The 22623-nt window shown below is 43.7% G+C and overlaps 1 protein-coding gene across 4 annotated transcripts in view; it reads left to right on the forward strand.

The window, feature by feature from the left end:
- Nucleotides 1–15687: 15687 nt before the first annotated feature.
- GAN (gigaxonin) overlaps nt 15688–22623 on the forward strand; it is a 74003-nt gene continuing 67067 nt past the window's right edge. For 2 of the 4 annotated variants that reach the window (XM_016930234.4, XM_054668491.2), the window contains exon 1: nt 15688–16051. In XM_016930234.4, coding sequence (XP_016785723.1) covers nt 15735–16051 — 317 coding nt within the window. In that variant the 5' untranslated portion in view covers nt 15688–15734. The remainder of the gene's footprint in view (nt 16052–22623) is intronic. The other 2 variants (XR_010152650.1, XM_063797863.1) reach the window with 2 other exon arrangements.

Consider the following 22623-nt stretch of genomic DNA (forward strand, 5'->3'; position numbering starts at 1 on the left):
ACCGCGCCCGGCCAGTTTTTAAGTTTTGATGAAGTGCAATTTATCTAATTTTTCTTTGATCACTTGCACTTCTGGTGTCGCATCTAGGAAACGGTCATAAAGAATTACTCCTATGTTTTCTTCAAATAATTTTACCATTTTGGCACTTACATTTATGTCTACGATCCATTTTGAGTTAATCTTTGTATGCAGTGTGAGGCAGGGGTCCAACTTTGTTCTTTTATACATGGATATCTAGTTGTGCCAACAAAAAAGTCACCATTTGGGGTTGATAAGCCATCCAGATAGGGCAAAAAAAAAAGTTGCCCCTTTCCCTCCAACATTTCCTAGATTCTTCCTTCATTCCAAGAGAAGCAGTTGTAGGGCAGCTCTCTGCTGGCCCCAGCAAGACTCACTTAATTCAAGACCAGGAAACCCAGATGGATGCCTGTCAGTGGTGGGTCCCATGGCTCTTTCTGCAGTGGAGATTTAAACGACTTCCTCTGTCTTCATCGCGGGGTCCTGGTGAGGTTCAGGTTAGTCCAGCATACCTGTGCTCCATTCAGAGTCACACGTCCTGGTGGGATTCACCAGTATTTTCTTCAGGTGAGTACATCCACTGTGTCCCAGGAGGACTGAAGGGGACTGATATCCTGGAGTAGGTGGGAAAGTTGGGGGGTGGCTTTGGGACTGGTGGAAGGCCTGGATTGCCTGAAGGTCATCTTGGCGTTGTGACTTTGTCTTCAGTCTGCCATTTGGTTGGGGAAAGCAAGAAGCTGTGGTCTAGTTCAGGGTTATTTGCATTACCATTGGAATTAGTGTAAGAGGGACAGTGATGTCCATGTTGTTTGTACATCCTCTCTAGGTAAGGGCAGGAATTGAGCTTGTTTATTATAATAATTACAACACCAATAACCGCTAAAGTCTATTGACAACTCATGCTGGCCTGAGCACTATGCTTCAGCGCTTCACACATGAACACAAGTTTCCTGCTGATGCAAAAAAATTATTGCCAACTTGGTAATGCCCTAAAACATCAATTGATTTTCTTACACTTCTGAGGGTCAGAAATCCAAAATGAGTCTCACAAGGATGAAAACCCAGGTCTTAGCAGGGCTGTTTCTTCTGGAGCCTCTATAGGTGAATCCACTTCCTTGACTTTTCCAGCTGCCTCAGTTTTTAGTTTGTGGCCCCATTCCTTCACCCTCTCTCCCCCTGCTTCCATGGCCACACCCAGATAATCCAGGAGACTCTTCCCATATCAAGATCCTTACCTTGACTACATCTGCAAAGTCCCTTTTGCCACATAAAGCAACATTCGCAGATTCCAGGGATTAGGACCTGGGTATCTTTGGGGGCCACTATTTAGATGACCACAAGCACCCAGCTCTTAATGCACTCAATAAATATTTGTTGAGTGCATGAATCCATTTTAACTGTTTAGCATCCTTGTTGGCAGCCTCTTGGCTCCGTCCTTTCAGGAATGTGTGTTTTCTCTTCCATCAAGTTTGTTCGAATCTCCCCTTCAGTGAGGATTTCCTGACCCTAATTTAACAACACAGCTTGCCCCTCCATCATACACACTCCCCATTGCCTTACCCTACTTAAGTTTACTTCTTCCCCATAGCTTTTTGTCACTTAATATATTGTATAATTTACTTACTATGTTTGTTGGTATTTGTCCACCTTTCTCACAAGGATGTAAGTTTCGTGGGGCAAGGAGTTTCCATGTTTTAGTCTCAGATGTCTTCTAGGCATCTGGAACAGTATCTGGCACACGGCAGGTACTCAGTACATGTGTTGTGGAATTAACGTGTGAACTGAATGGCCTCCCCAAGCCTCATTCAGCTGCAAATCTGGTTATCTATGGTGGCCAATCTTGGCTTTCATGGTGATGAAGCCATGGCCTGTTGTGAAGCCAATCGATTGTTGAGTAACCTATGGATTATCCTGTTCACTGGGCTCCACCCCATTCCATTACCACACTGGCAATTTTGATCTCTAAAACACAGATAACCTCAATTCTCATCTCCACCAAGACTTGCGAAAGCCTAGGAGGGAAATGAATGGTTTGGCTTTGAATAGTTACTGAAGGATAAACATTTTAGAATTAAAATGATTGCAGAGTTGAGATAGTGATTTGTCCCTGGCTGAAGTTGCCAGAGTCTGTGATGTTGGGTGTTACTGTTTCCACCAATGTGCCTGGAGGTAATGAGTTTGTGGTTTCTGGGGTTGGTTAGTCTCAGTTTGTTCACTGTAGAGGGGTCATGAGTACCTGAGGAGGTGTGATGGAGGGGCTTCAGGGTGCCCCATTGGCTTCCGGAAACTGTATGTGACTTTCTGTGTGCATGCGTGTTCTCAAGGACAGTAGAATCCACAGCTTGCTTCAGATTCTCAATAGGGAAGTGAAGCACTTCTGCACTGCCCCAGCTCTGAGGATTCGGTGATTCTGTGACTGGTGATATATGGCTGAAATTCACAGGCCGCACACAGCTCAGAAAGGAAAGGCGGTCGTGTGACACGTGTGTACCTTCTCCTTGTTCCTACCCCCAGACTAACCAATTGTGTTAAAGATGCCAAACCAGGTGCTGGTCCAAATCTCAAGTGGACTAATCTCAATTTTTATAAGATTGTGGGCATTTCTTGAGGCCTCTATTTTTCTCATAGGTGAAATAGGGATACTTCTAATTTCTTTATTTTTTGTACTTTGAGGGTACAAAATACTATAGAATTGCAAAGAATTAATGATAAAGGGAATATATGCCTTTTTTTGTTATGTGGCAACAGACTGTCTTGTTCCCAACTCCATCCATCCATCCATCCATCCATCCATCCATCCATCCACTCTGTAAACATTCATTTCCTCACAGTAAGTATGAAAGCTACCATGTGTGTGACCAAAGCTTTATATGAGACACTTATCCTGGCGGGGCACGGTGGCATGCCCCTGTAATCCCAGCATTTTGGGAGGCTTAGGTAGGAGAATTGCTTAAGGACAGGAGTTCAAGATCAGTGTGGGCAACACAGTGAGACCCCATCTCTAAAATTAAAATTTAAAAAAAAAACACTTATTCTCACAAAAATAATGAATAAACGGAGGTTCACAGAACGTTCTCCAGGCCACTTGCTCAAAGTCACACAACACAGCTGGGAAGTGACAGTGCAGACTTTGAACTGAAAATCTAATTCTATCTGATGCCAATGGCAACGTCTGTTAATATCACCCACCAAAATACTCCTAAGGGAAGTCACCTACAAGGGAAATGGAGGGAAGAGTCTATCTAATATAGCATCTTCAAATCTGTGTTTTACCTCCATATTAGACCCACATTTGTTTTCGTATCAAAGAATTTCCCACCAATCTTTAAGTACAAGTGATGCTTTTGAGAATGGTTGCAGCCTAGCATAGCTCTCAGCCACACTCCCCACCACACACACCATTTTTCCATGTCAGACTTTTGTGTTTCAGTCTTATGTCCTGTTGGATTGTAGGCTCCTAGAGGACAAGATCTCAATCTGATTCCTCCTTTCTCCTTCCCAAAACCTAGCCCAGTGTCCAGCATGGAAAAAGTACACAGAAAATGAATGTGGCAAAGACTTATTGCATCGCTGCCTGAGTCTGGTGCCATGAGAGATACAGATGGTTACAATGTGGTCCCTGCTCTCAAGACATTTACAATTGAGCTAGAGAGGCCAAGCTTCCAGAAGTGAAAAGGGTCTTCCCAAGACTCTTGGCACACAATTTTAAAAGCTTAGAACTGTCATAAAGCAAGAGAAGAAACAGTAGGTAATTAGACACCAGACAAAGTTCCATTAAATAGGACAAATTTTGTGAAAAGTGACAACCTGTTCCTCTGGAAAGGCAACATTGTGTCAATTAAAGAGCACACCTTGAAGTCGCAAAGTACAAATTAATGATGTTGAAACCACTGTTTCCCAAGAGGGAAAAGTGGAAGACACAGTCAGCTGTGCTAGATGCTATCTTCTTTGCCAGAGGTTCTCAGTCTTGGATTGATTAGGCTTTGAGGGTCACATTGAGACCTTTAGCAGCTCAAATGAACCATGATACATTTTGAAACACTGGGTGGGCTCTGGGCTTAACAAATTCAATTCCATTCATCAAATATTTCCCGAGTTCACTGTGTAGGTGCTGGGGATGCACAGAGAGGAAGCGATATATGATGAATGGCTCATACACTTTGCAATGAAGCAAAGATTCAAAACCCTGGCTATACCATGAATTAGTTGACATTAGCATAGGACAGGGCTTCACCTCTCTAAGCCTCCATCTTTTTGTTTTTGAGACAGAATCTCACTCTGTCACTCAGGCTGCAGTGCAGTGGTGTGATCTCGGCTCACTGCAACCTCTACCTCCTGGGTTCAAGCATTTCTGCCTCAGCCTCCCAAGTAGCTGGGATTACAGGTGTGTCCCACCACACCTGGCTAATTTTTGTATTTTAGTAGAGATGGGGCTTCACCGTGTTAGCCAGGCTGGTCTCGAACTCCTGACCTCAGGTGATCTGCTCCCCTCAGCCTCCCAAAGTGCTGGGATTACAGGTGTGAACCACCATACCCAGCAAGCCTCCATCTTTTAAACCATAACATGGAGACCCTAATTCTTATCTTGTAGGCGGTTGCAAGGATTCATTGAGGGTAATAAACATAAAGCTCCCTGCACAGGGAATTGCACTGAATAAGAACTTCACAGAGGGGCACTAGAATCACAGAAGAATTAAGAAAAAGAGCTCTGATTTCAACAAACTCCCAGGCTGAGGTGGGAGGATTGTTTGAGCCCAGGAGTCCAGCCTGGGCAAAATGGTGAGATCCTATCTTGAATTTAAAAAACAAACAAATAATAAGTAAATGTTAAAAAAAAAAAAAAAAGAAAAGAAACTTCCAGTCTGGTGTAAGGACCAAAATGTTAACAAATAAATGTCATTAGTGTGATGGGTGTGACTATGTTTTTTTAGACTAACAGTTACTGAGAATTTACTATGTGCCAGACACTGCGCTACCCAACTGTATCTGGATAAACTTGTTGATTTTTTTTTTTTTTTTTTTGACGGCATCTCGCTCTGTCGTCCAGGCTGGAGTGCAGTGGCACAATCTTGGCTCACTGCAACCTCTGCCTCCTGGGTTCAAGCGATTCTCCTGCCTCAGCCTCCCGAGTAGCTGTGATTACAGGCACCTGCCACCATGCCCAGCTAACTTGTATATTTTTAGTAGAGACGGAGTTTCACCACATTGGCCAGGCCAGTCTCAATCTCCTGACCTCAGGTGATCTGCCTGCCTCAGCCTCCCAAAGTGCAGGGACTACAGGCGTGAGCCACCACACCTGGCCACACTTGTTCATTCTGTGCAAAACCATATAGAGCAGGAATTGCAATTATTCCCAATAAGGAACCTGAGGCTTGGGCAGCTTAAGTAACATGCCCAGGGTTGCAGAGCTGGAAAGTGATAGAAGCTGGATTTGCACCTTGCAATCTGCCTCCTGAGGTAGATTTCGACGCGCAAGCAAGCCGGAAGAGGCTTCACAGAGCTAATGCAGTAGAGGCAAGAGGTTTTTCAGGCATCAAAGTCACAGGAGAGAAGTTCAGGCAGGAGGGAAAAGCAGAGACAAAGAACTGGCAGGATGAATCAGCTGACTCTGTTCAGGAATTCAGGTGAGTCCGTGTGGAGGGTTTGGATGAAGGATAATGAGCATTCAGAAAACGAGGTTGAGGAAGGAGGGAGGGGCCAGATGGTGGACACCTCAAGCACCAGGCACAAAGACCTGGACTTTTACCGGAGTAAAGGGGTACTAGTAAAGGGTGTTGAAGACACGATCACTGGCATTTAGGGAATGGAATCCACCTGCCTATGTTATAAAGGAGGTGACTCCACGCAGCATGTTTGAATGATCAGGGCACATCAGGTTTTCCAACTAAATGATTACTTTTTAGATATTGTTCACGTGCAAGTCTCACTCCCTCCCCTGCTAGCCAATATGTTTCTTAAATTAAATGTTGATTCTTATTGCTTTTGGTTTCCCCTAAGCGCCTGGCATATGGTAGTGCTTAAATTTTTTTTTTTAATGAATGAGTGATTAAAAGCATGCGTGAATTTACATTTAGGTCTATGAGTCTCTGAAAAGAGATAGATTTTGAGCTGGATTCAAGAAAATGCATGTATTTGAGGTGGATCATAGACCTAATTGTGAAAAGGAAAACAAAAAAAGCTTCTAGAAGAAAGCACAGGAGAATCTCATGATTGCTGAGATTTCTTAAACAGATTATGAAAAGCACCAGCCATAAAAGAAAATATTGATACATTGAACTTCATGAAAACTAAGAATATCTGTTCATCAAAGATACCATTTACAGGGTAGAAAGGCAAGCCACAGACTAGCAGAAGAAATCTGTCTTTATTTATATATTATTATATATATAAAATAAAGAACACCTAAATGTTAATTTAAAAATCCAACTGTTGGCTGGGCGCGGTGGCTCATGCCTGTAAACCCAGCACTTTGGGAGGCTGAGGCGGGCAGATCACCTGAGGTTGGGAGTTCGAGAGCAGCCTGACCAACATGGCAAAACCCTGTCTCTACTAAAAATACAAAATTAGCTGGGCGTGGTGGTGCATGCCTGTAATCCCAGCTACTCGGGAGGCTGAGGCAGGAGAATCGCTTGAACCCCGGAGGTGGAGGTTGCAGTGAGCCAAGGTTATGGTGGGCTGAAATTGCACCATTGCACTCTAGCCTAGAAAACAAGAGTGAAACTCCATCTCAAAAAAAAAAAAAAAAAAAAAAATCCAACAGTTAAAAATGAGAGAAAACTTCAGTAATCACCTAACCCCAAAAAATCACCAAGTGATCAAAATGCATACAGAAAGGTGCTCAACATCATTATTCATTAGAGAAATACGAATGAAAATAAGACACCTACCAGGACACCTACACACCCACCAGGACAGGCATAATTAAAAGACTGATACCACCAATTACTGGAGCATGTGAAGCTACTGGAACTCTCAGACATTACTGTGGGAGTATAATTTGGTACAACCACTTTGGAAAACTGTCAGCTCAAGCTGAACGTATGTGCCAACCCTGCAACCCAGCAGCTGAACTCTTGGCCATATCCTCCTGTGGAAAAAAGTGCATAAATTCAACCATGTATTTTTATTTTATTTATTTATTGGAGATTTATTTATTTATTTATTTATTTGAGATGGAGTCTCACTCTGTTGCCCAGGCTGGAGTGCAGTGGTGCGATCTCGGCTCATTGCAACCTCCGCCTCCCGGGTTCAAGGGATTTTCCTGCCTCAGCCTTCCAAGTAGCTGAGATTACAGGTGCCCGCCACCACATATGGCTAATTTTTGTATTTTTAGGAGAGACGCTATGTTGGCCAGCCTGGTCTCAAACTCCTGGCCTCAAGTGATCTGCCCACCTCAGCCTCCCAAAGTGCCAACCATATATTTTAAATGTTCATAACAGTTTTATTAGAATAGCCCTGAAATGGAAAAATTATCTATCCATTGATAGGAAAATGGATAAATATATTGTGGAGTAGTCACACAATGGTATACTCACAGCAATAAAGAACCAACTATTGCTACAAGCAACAAAACGAAAGAATTTTGAAGATATCACATTGAGTGAAAGAAACCAAATGCAAAAGTTCAAGAACAGGAAAAACAAATCAATAGTGATAGAAGCCATAACAGTGGTTTCTTTTCTTTTTTTTTTTCTTTTGAGACAAGAGTTTCACTCTTGTTGCCCAGGCTGGAGTGCAGTGGTGTGATCTCGGCTCACTGCAACCTCTGCCTTCCGGCTTCTGCTTTCAAGTGATTCTCCTGCCTCAGCCTCCCGAGTTGCTGGGATTACAGGCACCCTCCACCAGCCTGGCTAATTTATTATTTTATTTTTTATTTTTTATTTTTTGTATTTTTAGTACAGACGGGGTTTCACCACGTTGGCCAGGCTGGTCTTGAACTCCTGACCTTGTGATCCTCCCGCCTCAGCCTCCCAAAGTGCTGGGATTACAGACGTAAGCCACGGCACCCGGCCAGTTTCTTTTGGGTAGCACTGATTGGAAACGGGCCTTAGGGAGCCTCTGGGTTGCTGGAAATGTTCTATATTTTGATGTGGCTGGGGATTTCACACGTGTGAAATGTTTCCATTTCACATGGAAACATTCATTCAGCCGTGCACTTAAGATTAGTGCACTTTACTGTGTATTATACCTCAATAAAGACATTTTTAAAAGCTAAATGTATTAAAGTATTAATTAGTTTCAAAACTTACTGGTTAAAGAAGAGGTCTGACATATTTCAGAAAACACAAGGATGGATTTAAACATTAAAAAAAAAAATAAAGGCAAGGAACATGCAATAAAAGGTGTAGAATGGGATGTTTAAAGCCCTGGAGTAGAAAATGAAGATGTCAGGTGGAGTTAGAAAATAGATGAAATTCACCAAAAACCCAGCACTAATATTAGAGAAAAACAAGGAATGAGACTGTCAACCAGAACTGGAGGAGGTATCACTGGTGGGCCCTGACTGGGAGGTGAAGAGACTAATTGACTTGAAAGTCAACTAGAAGCTAATCATTTCTGAGCTGGGCAAGGACGCCATTGATAACAAGAATGATGGTGGTGATAGTAATGATACATGTAACAGCTCTTAGCATTCACTGAACACCTGCTACGGGCCAGATCTTCTTGTCAGCACTTCATCACTGCCGTCTCATTTAATCCTCATAACCACTCTGTGAGAACTGCTACGATTGCCCCAGTTTTGCAGAGGGAGAAATTGAAGAACCAACTTCTAAGTCTGGGAGAACAGACCAAGAGGGAGGTTGTTAGGAAATCCCTTGAGTTAAATGAATTTAAATGACTTCACAGATATTTAAACAGATCTAAGGCACGGGCAAATTACTTATGTGATGTAAATTCTGCAGAATAATCCAGCTCATTGTACACCCAGCAGTACCCTGGCTAGAATTCTAGGGAGAAAACAAGCACCTTTTATATGCTTTCAGGTGTATAAACACCATAAAATACACAAACTAAATTTAAAGGGTGAAAAGTGCAAAGTGATGTATCTTGACAGGGGAGAATAAGGTTCTTGCACTGGACCTAGCTTGAAAGAAGTTATTGGGGCAACCTATGCCCAGAGCTGCTATATTGTGACCTTCTAAGGTTTGCAACGTTTATTTCAGGTCCTTTGAATCACTTTTGATAATTCATCTTCCTCCAAGTTGGCAATGTTAGGTTAGGCAGCAAGAGATGAAAAGGTCCAGGAAAATATTCATTCATTCATTCAATAAGTAAACATTTATTGAGCACATACTATATGCCAGGCATTGCTTTAGGGGCTAGGAATAAAGTGATAAGAATCCTTGCCAGGCCTCATGAAGCCTTATAATCAGAAGAGACACATAATACACTAATAAACATATATAATTTTAGGTAGTGATTACATGCAGTGAAGAAAGATGAAGCCAGTTAAGGGGAGGCGTTTATGCAGGAGTGTGAGCCAAGGCCTTTCCGAGGAGCTGACATTGCAGCTCTGATTTAAGAATGAAAGAGCAAGCTATGAGAATGTGAGGAAAGAGAGTTCCAGGCTGAGCAATTAGCCAGTGCAAAAGCCCTGAGGTGGGAATATACTAGGCTTGTTCAAGAAAGAGCAAGGCCAGTTTGGTTGGTGCACACTGAGGGCAGAATGGCAGGAAATGAGGCCATGGAGGAAGCCGGATCACGCAGGGCTTTTTAGACCACGGTAAGGGCTTTGGGTTTTTTCCCTAATTTGAAGGAAAGCCATGGAAGAGCTTTGAACTGGGAAGTGACTTGATCTGATTACCTTAGGAGGAGAAACAATTCATAAGGGGGCAAGAGAGAAAGCAGGGGGAGCAGTTAGGAGGCTGTTGCAGGAGAGCTGAATGGTACCTGGATCAGCGTGGTCTTGGTGGAGGTGGGGAGAAGTGGCTGGATTCAGAAGTTAGCCTGCAGGGCCGGGCATGGTGGCTCACACCTGTAATCCCAGCACTTTGGGAGGCTGAGGTGAGCAGATCACCTGAGGTCAGGAGTTCGAGACCAGCCTGACCAACATGGTGAAATGCTGTCTCTACTAAAAATACAAAAATTAGCTGGGTGTGGTGGTGGGCACCTGTAATCCCAGCTACTTGGGGAGCCTGAGGAAGGAGAATCACTTGAATCTCAGAGGTGGAGGTTGCAGTGAGCCACTACACTCCAGCCTGGGTGACAGAGCAAGACTCTGTCTCAAAAAAAGAAAAAAGAAAAGAAAAGAAAAGAAAAGAAAAAGTAGTCTGCAGGAAGAGCTGCAGGATTCACTAGAGAATTGGATGAAGGGTATGAGAGACAGAGGTCAAGAATGACCCTAAGTTTCTGTCTCTAGGTAAATGAATGCTGCTGCCATTTACTTGGAAAATGATTAGGTTTAGGGGTAAAATCAGGACTTTTTTTTTTTTTTTGAAACGGGGCCTTACTGTGTCTCCCAGGCTGGAGTGCAGTGGCATGATCACGGATCCCTGCAGCCTCGACCTCTTGGGCTCAAGTGATCCTCCCACCTCAGCCTCCCGAGTAGCTGGGACTAAAGGTAGGTGTCACCACACCCAGCTAATTTTTTTTTTTTAAGTAGAAGCTTACTTTCTGAGGTGTTAAATTCTAGGTTTCTATTATTCAAATGGCAATGTCAAGCAGACTGGTGAATATTTCCGTTTTGAGTTCATTGGGGAAATATGAAAAATAACATGTGAAGTAATCCCTTGTAAACAGAAAAATCTCAATTCTATTAGAATTTATTCCTTCAGCAAATATTTATTGGGCACCTACTGTGTGTCAGGCACTGTACTGGGTGCTGGGGTAGAGTACATGATGAATTTGGATAGGAACAGTTACTACCTTCATGGAGTTTCATTACAATTTAATTAGTTCACCGGTTTCTGAGACACTTCTCTGAGTACTGTGTAAATACATAGAACCAACTCTGAAGCGTTATAAATACTGAGATGTTCTCTGACTCAGCAATTTGAAAGAGCCTAGACTTTTTTTTGGAAAGAAAACAGCTATATATAGATTTGGACAAATGAAAGATTTACCCAATAAAATATCTGAAGACTACCTTAAAATGAATCAGAAGAGACTGTCTCAAACAAATGAATGTTTATGACAAGTCGACTTGGTGTAATGGAAAAGCTTACAGGGCTGGAAAGCAGAAGATCTAGACCTTAGTCTGTTCTGCCCTGACTGGGTCACACCTATAACCTTGACTGAGTGATTTGCTCATCTGTACTTTGGTTTTCTCTTCAATAAGATAAATCCATTGGACTTGATATTTGCTAAAGAATTTTCAAACTGTTAATATTTTCTTTGCATTATTTCTCTTACTGGACTCTCTAAGTAGTTTTTAGGAAATAAAAGCCCAAACCCCCAAGTGGATTCCTCTCTTGAGGGCACATTTTTCAAAGCAAAAGAAAGCTTTTTTTTCCCTTTTTGCAAAAAGACATTGCTTTCTTGTTTTTTTAATGATTGTAAAAAATTATGCATGATCAGTACAGAAAATAGAAATCGAGGAAAATACAGAGTAAAAGCTTCTATAATAACACTGAGACAACTATGCTTTCACCATCACTGTATCTGTAGCAGGTATCATACAGCAGGTGCTTTAAAAACAGTTGTTGAATGAATGATTACTGTTAATATCTTGCAAACATCCTTTTTGGTCCTCAGACCAAAAACGAATACATAAATAAATCCTTTCTCTGTGTTGTTTCACCTCTAAACCAGAAGAGCTCAGTAAAGCCACCAGAGACTAAAACTGTTAGGACAGTATCAAATCTCTTACATTGTAATATGTTTCACAATGACAGTTGATATCTGATGCCTATGGAATATAAGGAAACAATAACATTTAATCCATCATTCTGATAGGCACAATATCAAGGGTGGCTCAGTTTGAGCAATATCAAGAAGGCTGCAAAACAGTCCACAGTACTTCAGCTCAAGCAAGAGTGGCTCCGGCAGCACTGGGAGAGTTGGCTCTGCCTCCTGAATCCTTCTTCCCACACTTGGGCCCTCTTCCTTGCCCACAGCACCAGTAGGAGCTTTCTGGGGCACGTGAATTCCACTCAACACATTTTATTGGCAACCTAGCATCCATTTGATCATCAACTACATTTTCAGTAAACTAATCGTTTCCTGATTACCTCTGAACATGAATTACAGCCAGATCTTGTCTGTAGACCCATGCTACATTTTTTCCTCCAAATGGAATTAGTTGCTAATGTTGAAAATCCGGAATATTCAACATGTAAGTCTGAATTGTCAGAATCTCTTAAAAAGTTGTTAGACCCACCACCACTGGGCCCCTATCGCACAGAGCAATCAATCAGAGCTGAGGAGCATGTGCTCTTCAGCTCCCATAAGCCCACCTACTCCTATTGTCTGACATCCCACATCCCACATCCCACAGTTTGCTTTGCTAATTTACCTGATACGCTCCTGCTAATTATGTAAAACATTCATGGGGTACCTACTACACATCAGGCACTGTGTAAGTCCTGGGAACATAGGCAGATAAGGCAAAGCCCCTGCCTTGGAGGAGCTCACAACCCAGCAGTGGAAATGACTTACAAACCAGTAAATTACAGTACAGTATGGTGAGTACAGCACAGCAGCAGGAGCATGCAGAGGACTGACCCACTCTGTCCTGGGAAGGCAGCTGAAGATTTCCTGAAGGCCATGTTTAAGCAGGGTTTTGAAGGATGAATAAGAGTTCACCAGGCCGATGGAGCGGTGGGGAATACTAGCAACAGTGTGGGTGGTATTAAATATATATATAAGGTCTTCTTCTGCTTAGCTGCCTGTTGCACAGATGATCCTCTCAAGCCAGCAAGTACCCTTCTCTTGATGGTCATTCCATTTCCTCCTTCTATCAAAACAACAGGGAAGGTTCACCTTTACCTGGAAGAGCCTGCCTGACAAATCCCCATTCACCTCCAGTTACTTCAACTAAGGCAACCTTCCTACTCGGATAATTGGTTACCTGACTGTGATCCTACTATTGGAGTTCTTTGTTTTGGAACCTCTGATATTTAAAGAATAGACTAGCACAATAAGCAATTAATAAGTACTTATCAAATATTTACATTGTATAGAGAACTCTCCCTGGTTTTTGACCTTAAAAATGGCAAACACAAATTAACTAAGAACAGACAGAGAATACAGTTCAGAAAACATTTATTTATTTTATTTTTTATTTTTTTTGAGACAGAGTCTTGCTCTGTCACCCAGGCTGGAGTGCAATGGCGCGATCTCGGCTCACTGCAACCTCTGCCTCCCGGGCTCAAGTGATTCTCCTGCCTCAGCCTCCTGAGCAGTGGGGATTACAGGTGCCTGCCACCACACCTAGCTAATTTTTGTATTTTTAGTAGAGACGACGTTTTACCATGTTGGCCAGGCTGGTCTCGAACTTCTGACCTCGTGATCCACCCATCTTGGCCTCCCAAGAAACATTTATTAAGTGTCTGATATTCAGGTGTTTTTCTTTTTTTTAATCCCTCCATCCATCCAACATTCAGTTAGCACTATTACGCACCAAGTACTGGGCTTGGTACCTGGAAATCATGCTGAGCTACAATAAACATAGTATAGCAGGTGACATGGATAAATAAACCCATTATAAAAAGTTTCTTGCTCGAGCAATGTTCAAAATACAGCAACTGCTTGGAGAAAGGAATGTCAGCTGCTCACAGGGATACTGGGTAGGTATCATGGAGAAGATAAGTCCAAGCTGCTTGTCTTGTGTGTTTCTTACCTTTTTAAATATATTTTTCGGCCGGGTGTGGTGGCTTACGCCTGTAATTCCAGCACTTTGGGAAGCCAAGGTGGGTGGATCACAAGGTCAGGAGTTCGATACCAGCCTGGCCAACATGGTAAAACCCCATCTCTACTAAAGATGCAAAAGTTAGCCAGGCATGGTGGCACATGCCTGTAGTCCCAGCTACTTGGGAGGCTGAGGCAGGAGAACCACTTGAACCTGGGAGGCGGAGGTTGCAGTGTACAGAGATTGCACAGCTGCACTCCAGCCTGGGCAATAGAGCGAGTCTCCATCTCAAAAAAAAAAAAAAAGAAAGAAGAAAATATTTTTCAACATCCACAAAAATATAGAAACAGTACAATGAATCTCCACATCCCCATTAAACATCCACAACAATATAGAGACAGTACAACGAATCTCCACATCCCCATTACGTGGCTTTAACAATTAGTAACTTGTGGCCACTTTTGACTCATCTACACTCCCATCTGCTTCCCCATCCCTTTGTTTTGTTTTGAAGCAAATCCTAGACATCTTTATCATTGCATCCGGGAACACTGAGCTGCATTTACAGAAGAAAGTGGAAATGCATGTGTCTTCCACAGCCGTACCCTCCCCATCTATTCTCCTGCCCTGAAAACAGTTAGATACTTGGATTCCTGCCAGTGACTCCAAAGCCTTGGCTGGTTCAGGGTAAATACCCAATACTTTATTGGAGCCTTTCAGTTGGTTGAAGGACAGTGAAAATTCCATCCTGTCTTGCCTGGAATGCTAGCCACATTCTTCTGGTCCGGAGTCCTCATAAAATTGCTAATTTTTTAGAGGCTTATGGAGTACCTAACGTTTGCACAAAATGGTAGCTACATTCCACACGCCCATGTGCCCTGAGCAACCTCCAGGGAAACTTCAGATACCGTGGGGCTTGGCCTGCCAGCTGAGCTGACCCAGCGATCCTTTCTATCACAGCTTTGATCTTCACTGGGTTGGGAGCCTGTCTGAATCTAAACATCTGCCTCTCTACTGCCCACCCCTTCCGCATTTCCTAGCTCTCCCTGAAAGGTGCAAACATGCATGCAGTTACTCAAACAGAATATTTATCCTTAACTCCCTCTCCCTCACAATTTTTTTTAAAACAATCCACTATTGTCTACCCCCCCCCCCCGCATCACCCTTTCATCCAGGTGCCCATTCCCTTCTCTCTAGTCCTGCAATACCTAAGCATAGATCTGCCTTTAGCACATCCATCCCCGCCTTATTCTGCACGCAGGAGCTAAGTGACCTGCACAAAACCCCCTGCTAAATACGGTACTTCCATGGTTCTTCACCCCTGCAGAAACCAAACTCCTTCCCACACCAAGGAGGCCCTGCAAAATTTAAGGCCTCCTTCGGACTTCTCCAGCTTCATCTGCTACGTCTCCTTCGTAGCCCGCAACCAAAACCATCTTTTCCGGGTCTGTTTTCTCGGGTTTTTGTCCCCTCACCTGGGCAGCTCCTTTTCTCTCATAAATAAAGAAAGCTACAGCGACTTCGCCCTTGCTTCCATGCATCATCTCATGAGTCCACAACAACACTAAGAATTCGCTTTCATTTTGCAGACGGAGAAACTGAGGATGGGCACCTTACCCATGGCCACACAGCTAGTAAGTGGAACAGCTGCAACCAGGATTCAAACTCGCGGCTCCAGAGGCCACAGGCTTAACCACGGAATCCTAGCCCGCCCGCACATCCCTCCATCGCGGCAGCGACCTATGTCATCCGGATACACCTTCCGCTGCACCCAGCCGGAGCTGGTTAGGCGGGCGGAGGAAGGAGGCTTCTGATTGGCCGTCTCCAGCAGCGGAGGCGAGAGGGCGGGGAGCGACGGTGCGGGGGCGTCGCGGAGAAATGACTTCACGACGCGGCTTCTTAAAGGCGCCGGCCCAGTGCGCCGCGGATGGCACAGGCGCGTCCCGGGGGCTCCAGCTTCTGCTCAGAGCGCGGAGAGCCGGGCCGGGCGGGCGCGCGCGCAGGACTCGGGCCGCTCGAGGGGTCCGGCCGGTCGGTGTCGGGAGCCGGACCCGTCGGCAGAGGAGCGGGCGCCGCGATGGCTGAGGGCAGTGCCGTGTCTGACCCTCAGCACGCCGCGCGTCTGCTGCGAGCGCTCAGCTCTTTCCGCGAGGAGTCTCGCTTCTGCGACGCGCACCTGGTCCTCGACGGGGAGGAGATCCCGGTGCAGAAGAACATCCTGGCGGCGGCCAGCCCGTACATCAGGTGGGGAGGGGGCTACGGCGGGCGGGCGCGGCGGTGCTGCCCGGAGCCGGAGGCGGGGCGGCCGGGCCGGGCGTGGCCCCCAGACCCTGTCCCCTGTCCCCGGCGCCGGGGTCCCCGCGTCACCGTTGGCGCGGCGTCCCTCCCGGCAAGCGCCGGAACCCGGCCCCGCTGACCGCGTCCCCAGGGCGGCCTCTGTGGCTTCCAGGCCCGCGCTCCCCACGGGACCCCCGCGCCCCTTGGAGTTGTCCCCGGACCCGGACCGCGATCCCCCGCCTTGTCCCTCCCGGTTCCCACCGCCGCGGCGAGCGCCCGGCCTCGGAGACCCTGAGTCCCCCAGACGCCGTCCTGGGCCGGCCGGGACCCGCACCTGCGGGCTGGGCGAGGCCGCGCCGAGGAAGAGTCACCCCCTCGCCCAGGCCGGGCCCGCGGTCCCCGCTGAAGTTCGCCAGTCGCTCGCCTCTGAATCCACGCGCGGGGGCTGGGCCGGCGCCGCCAACCCGGCAGGGAGCGCCCTGCCCGCTGGGAGGCCGGACAGACAGCGCCTCGCTGGGTGCAGGCAGAGAAAACCCTCTCGATGTTCTCCTTGGGTTGGTAGTCCGAACCTCCGGGCGAAATTCTTCTCCTTGCCAAACGTGTGTTTTCAGCTCCATTCTGGTAACTGTTTAAAAGAGGAGTTACACGTCGAAGTAAACTGTAGCGAATTCTCAGGATGCTGTTACAACCCGAGGACCGTGAGAGCCTTGCGACTAAGGGCATTTTAATACTTTAGTAAAGCAAAGCTTAACCAGATTTGCCAACTCAACTAACCAGGTTAATTAAAAGGTTGATAAGACAGTGCTTATACAAGTGTATCAGATCTTGCAGGAGACTATCTTTTCTTTTAGCAACCTTCTTGCAAACTAGGTTGCTGTTTTAATAAAAGGGAAGGGGGGAATGCTAAAAACTGGAGAAACTGCCCAGTAAGCTGGTTAAATATAAGCTAGTGGTAGAGAATATCACTACAATTGACAGGTCAGAAAAAGCAAAATGATGTGTGTTCTTAGCGCTTTGTCCCAGCAAAACCACCACACACGCTACACTTTAACCTTTGCATTGGGGAGATATTTGTGCTAAACTTAGAAGAAGTTCAAGTGCCCTTGTAACTTCTGGTTTCTCTTGGATTTGTTTTGTGAATCCATTCGCGCTCTTTGGCGGTGGGGAGTGTGGAGGGGTCGGGGGGCGGGGCGGCAGTAGGGTCTGGGGTAGCATCGTTAGTACAGAATTTGGATTGCTAATGTGACAGACAGCTTCTAGCTGGCAGTTCCGAGGTTTGAGCAACCCATCTCAAATTGGAGTCAGCAGACCAAAGTCTTCCCTGTTTGGGAAAATGCTGAAGAAAACTACTTTAGATGCATTATTGTTATAGTTCTTTAAATGGCATCCGTTTGGCTTAAAAGAAGTAAATTGCAAATTGCCGAATCCTTGCTTGTTATCCTTGTTCGTTTTTCTCCATAGCACTTACCGCTATGATGTACCCCATATTTTACACATTTACTTTGGTGGTCTTTCCCAACCACAATGTGACCTCAATGAGGTCGTGGTGTTTTGTTTTTCGAGACTGAGTTTCACTCTTTAGCCCAGGCTAGAGTGCAGTGGCGTGATCTCGGCCCACTGCAACCTCCGCATTCCAGTTTCAAGCGATTCTCCTGCCTCAGCCTCCCGAGTAGCTGGGATTACAAGCGCCCGCCACCACGCCCGGATAATTTTTGTATTTTTAGTAGAGACGGGGTTTTACCATGTTGGCCAGGCTGGTCTCGAACTCCTGACCTCGTGATCCGCCCACCTCGGCCTCCCAAAGTGCTGGGATTACAGGCGTGAGCCGTGGCACCCGGCGGTGTTTTCTTGTATTCACTGCTTTACTCTTTGCACCCAGAAAGAACTGTGCCTATCAGTTAATGTATTGAATGAATGACTGCCTTTCTTTCTACCACAGCAAATGTGTACATTAGAAAATTGGCTCTATTACATTTTCATAGTACACAGACACTCAGTTATACCTAATTGAGAAACGCACTGGATTCAGAGTTTGAAGACCGGCTTTGTGCTTCCAGCTTTTACTCATATTAGCTGTGAGTTACTGGTAGATGAGAAGGCTTCAGCTCACTAATCTGATGAATGAGGGATAAAAATGAGTCTTCTCATTTAATCACACCTGTGAAGAAATGTGTAATAGTGTTGACACCTCATAGGTCTGTTCCCATGTCTTCAAAGGTAGTACCCATTGAATTAGGAAATATCTGTAGTCCGGTTCTTTCACTTTCTAAATAAGAAAATAGGGGCTCAGTGGACATTAGTGACTTGTGTTATGAGGTTATTAGTACTTAATGGTTGAACTAGGATTAGACTCCAAATTAATTACGCCTAACCGCCTTCCTACTCTTGCCCTACCACGTTAGAGCATTACTTGTATTTCACTGTTCTCTTTGTGTAAACTCTACTGTTAGCTGGCTTACAATATCTTATAATTAAAATGTTTATCAAGCACTTTTACATACTGTGTCATTTTGGTTTCCATTTTCAATCATCTTTAAAGACAAGGCAGATTTTTTTTTTTTATGTTTTATGGATAAACATGAATCAGTCAATATGTGTTTCATCAGTGACAGATTAATTGCTTTAAGTTTATTTGGCTATTGAAGTGATAGAATGTCTTGGGATGTTTTTAAAAATCATCAATTTCAAAGCTGTTTCAAAGTAATTTGATGAATCTGTATCACTAACTAGAAAGAAATTTGTTAATTTATTTTTACTGGTAATTTTAATACCAATAATATTGGGCTTTTATAATGTATTTGTTTTGTTTGAAATGCACTTTAGAGAATTATATTGAAACAAAATATATTTATGTATTCTAGAACTTGATGTTTCTTATCTTTCCCTTTTGAAACTTAAGCATTTAGTACTGTGATATCATTATTCTGTGAATTGAATGTTCAAAAGTTTGGTAATCTCTGAAGTTTTATAAAATTCTGATTTTGTTTAATGTCTGTGTTTGGCCTAGTGTTGGTAACTGGCATAAGTGATTGTGTGATTCTGTGGTTTAGAAGCAATGGTATGGCCTGGCATGGTAGCTCACACCTGTAATCCTAGCACTGTGAAAGGTGGAGGTGGGAGGATCATTTGAGGCCAGCAGTTCGAGACTACCCTGGGCAACATAGTGAGACCCAGTCTGTACAATAATAAATCATGTATATAAAAAATAGGAGCAGTATTGTCTTTTGCTTACTATGTGCCCAACAAAGGAAGCCAGTCCAACTCTGTCACACTGGGAATTAAAGTAACTTGTTTGGCATACTTTCTACTTAATATCGAAAAGTCTTTTGACTTATTGGTTTAATCTTTTATTCTGCTTTATCTTTGGTCTAGCCCTTGTTTTTCCTGCTGACACCCTTAGCAATCATACCATATTAGAAAGATTTTAAATATAAAAGGAAAAAGCCAGAAAACTCAGCTTTGGCAGCACACCCTCAAGATCAGCTCAGAGAGGACTGGCATTCCCGGGTTATGTAGAGAGAGCATGTGTCATGCAGCCCTAGGGTGCAGCTGCTCCAGGAAGGAGGCAGGACCTCCTGCGGTCCCTTAGCTCAGTAAATGGCATGCATGCCCCTTTCCCAGCATGCTCCTTTCCCAAAGCTTTTCCTCCTTTTGGTTCCTGGGTGAGATTTTCTCTTTGGTTTGTTGGGGAAACTAAACCTAAAAGTAGTTGACAGGCTGGGCACAGTGGCTCATGGCTGTAATTACAGCACTTTGGGAGGCTGAGGCGGGAGGATCCCTTGACCCCGGGAGTTCCAGGATGCAGTGAGCTATGACTGCCACTGCACTGCAGCCTGCCTGGGTGACAGAGAGAGACCCTGTCTCTTAAATTAAAAAAAAAAAAAAGATATAGATTATATATATATATATATATCTAACAACCTTTCTAAGAGTGGCAAAACCGAATTCATAGTCACAAGCACCCACAGAGCCTTTTCTTTCTCATCAACTCTGAGACCTTCTGGGGAAAGCTCCCTGGGGCTTGCAGGAAATTTATTTTTCTTTTGAATATTACAGTTTGGTCTGCTTCATGTCTGAGGCTCTTCCGATTCTGGCACAGTCCCATTGATCTGATGCAAAGTTCAGACCCATTTCTCTCCTGAGCTATGGTTCTTGGTGAGTAATATATGTGAAAAGGATTTGAAAATGAACTGCTATGTGCTTCTGCAGTGACATTATGGTGGCTCTGTACAGGTTTCCAGTCCTGTGATCACTTGTAAAATTTAGGGTTTTCTAGAGACCTATTGCAACAAAAGTTTGTTTAGCTCTCAGTCCTGGAGAGAAAATGAAAAAAAAGATTCCTAAGATTTTTAGATCCTTTGATGAGTCAGCTAAGAATGTGAGTAGCTTCCCCCCGACCCCCCCTTATTTTTTGAGAGAAGGCAGGTCTAGTGAGGTTAGAATGAGACATAGGGCCTCAAATCCAGCCTAGGTCATCATGAGCGACTTTTCTGGGCTCTAGCTTCCTTATCTGTGAAGTGAGGTGGTTGGGCTACATGGACAGCAAATCCCCTTTAAGTCTAAGTTATGTAGCTCTATGCTATTTTTGTTTTGCCTCATGTGTATGTGTTGTGAGGAGGAGGGCCTGTTTCTGTTTTTATAGCTTTATTGTGTCATTTAAAGTTTTGTTTTATGTTAATATTAAAGCATTTCCATTCCCCTGTCATACAGGACTTTATTGGGTATTCTGTTGTATGAATCCAGGCCTGTAGAGTTGTATCACAACAATCATTTATTTTATGCTGTTAATCTGGGTATGTTCCAAGGCCTAATTATTGATGAGCCTGTTTTGCCATTTAAATATAAAGTTTGACTCACAGATGATACTGATGAAACTACTTAAGGAGACTAATAGGATCTCTGTAGGAGGTCCAAGTTTCGTAGTAACATAGACATTATTTTTTGAATATCTGAAACATACACTGTAGTTTAATGTCACATGGGCACTAAAGTCCGTGAGTACTATGTGGTGTGTGCAGAGCCTGCTTTTCATCCCCAGTTTACTTTTGTTGATTAATTTATGTGAATAACTGCATAGCCTCTTATTAGATTCTTTGCTTCCCTGTTAATGCTGAGAATACACTCCCGAGGCAGCAGCATCCACTAAGTGTTCCCTGGTAATGAGAGTCTGGCTGTGAAGCAAAGTGATTTCACAGTAATGCTCAGTTAATAATGTTTTGCTTTCTTTACAATATTTTCATAATCTTTTCTTCACTTGTGTTTCGAGTTTATAGTCTTCATAGCAGCTCCCGAATGATTGTCATAAGGATCTTGAATAGTGATTGTAGCCTGTGAAGTTTCTTAGTGCTCAGGGGTTCAGTTAGAAGCTCCAGTTTCTGAGTATCTTTTGAAATCCTGAGCACACTTAAAATAAAACTGACATTACCTATTCCTTGTACTCTTATGGTGATGGAAAATAAGCTGGGCTTGAGTCTCTTTTAAGGGATCTAGACTTTGTTTTTATCTACTTACTATAAGGCGTTCCTAACAACTGCTCAGAAGATGAAATTTGTCCAGAAGATCTTGATAGTTTAATGGTTCTCAGTGATTTTCCTTTTCTTTTTTTTTTCCTTTTTTGTAATCACAACCTTGTTTGATTAAACCCTATTCTTACTGAGTTTTTCAAAAGCGATAATAACTATGTTCGGTTTCAGAAGATCAAAGACATATTTTATCCAGGCTTCTAAGGAAACTAAGCACTTGTAAATTTCAGTTTAACACAAATTACTCATGTCAGTTTAAAGATATTTGTTTATTTTATATAACACAGTGGTTGCCACTATTAGTAGCAGTAGATGTTCTAATTCTGGAGAGGTTTTTGGAAGGTTTCAAATGATGAAACAAATCAACAAAATTCTTGTTAGACTAGTGTCTGTAGCATAGAGGGAAGTGTGGGGTGTTCAGATTTATCGTAGAACTTTCCCGAGGATTGTTATTATGAGTAATAGTAATGTGATAGGAGTAAAACCTAGCTCTGGTTAATAAGTCCTCACTCTTTTACCTATACTGTTTTTACTTCTGCCTCTTCTTATAGTTTGCATTTTCTCCTGTGACGTCTCCTTCAATGTTCTTAAATTAGTTTTTGTTATATAATTTAGGATTGAAGTAAAATGCTCTTCCACATAGAAACTCTGGTTCCTTAGGATTTATATTTGGATGATATAGACTAAGCATCCAGTTTTCAAAACCGCCTTATCCATTGTTTAAAGTGTTAACGAGTTCTTATGATATCAAAGTGGGACTTAAAATCTATTTATAATTTGTAAGGAAAACATAATTAGGACAAATAAGGGTTCATTTGGTCTGTGAGTGCCATGCAGTAAGTTCTTCACAGGGTTGCATCATCCTTCTGAAAGATACAAGACTATCATTTTGTGTACTAAAGCTGTAATATAAATGAATGATTTGTGAGTTTGAATTTTGGGTTAAGGGTGGAGATACGGGGGTGTGGGATGTGACACGTGGCAGGCTATGGTTGCGACCTTGCATTTGAGCGCTTC

Source organism: Pan troglodytes, chromosome 18, assembly GCF_028858775.2.
Source record: "Pan troglodytes isolate AG18354 chromosome 18, NHGRI_mPanTro3-v2.0_pri, whole genome shotgun sequence".
Classification (NCBI taxonomy): domain Eukaryota; kingdom Metazoa; phylum Chordata; class Mammalia; order Primates; family Hominidae; genus Pan; species Pan troglodytes.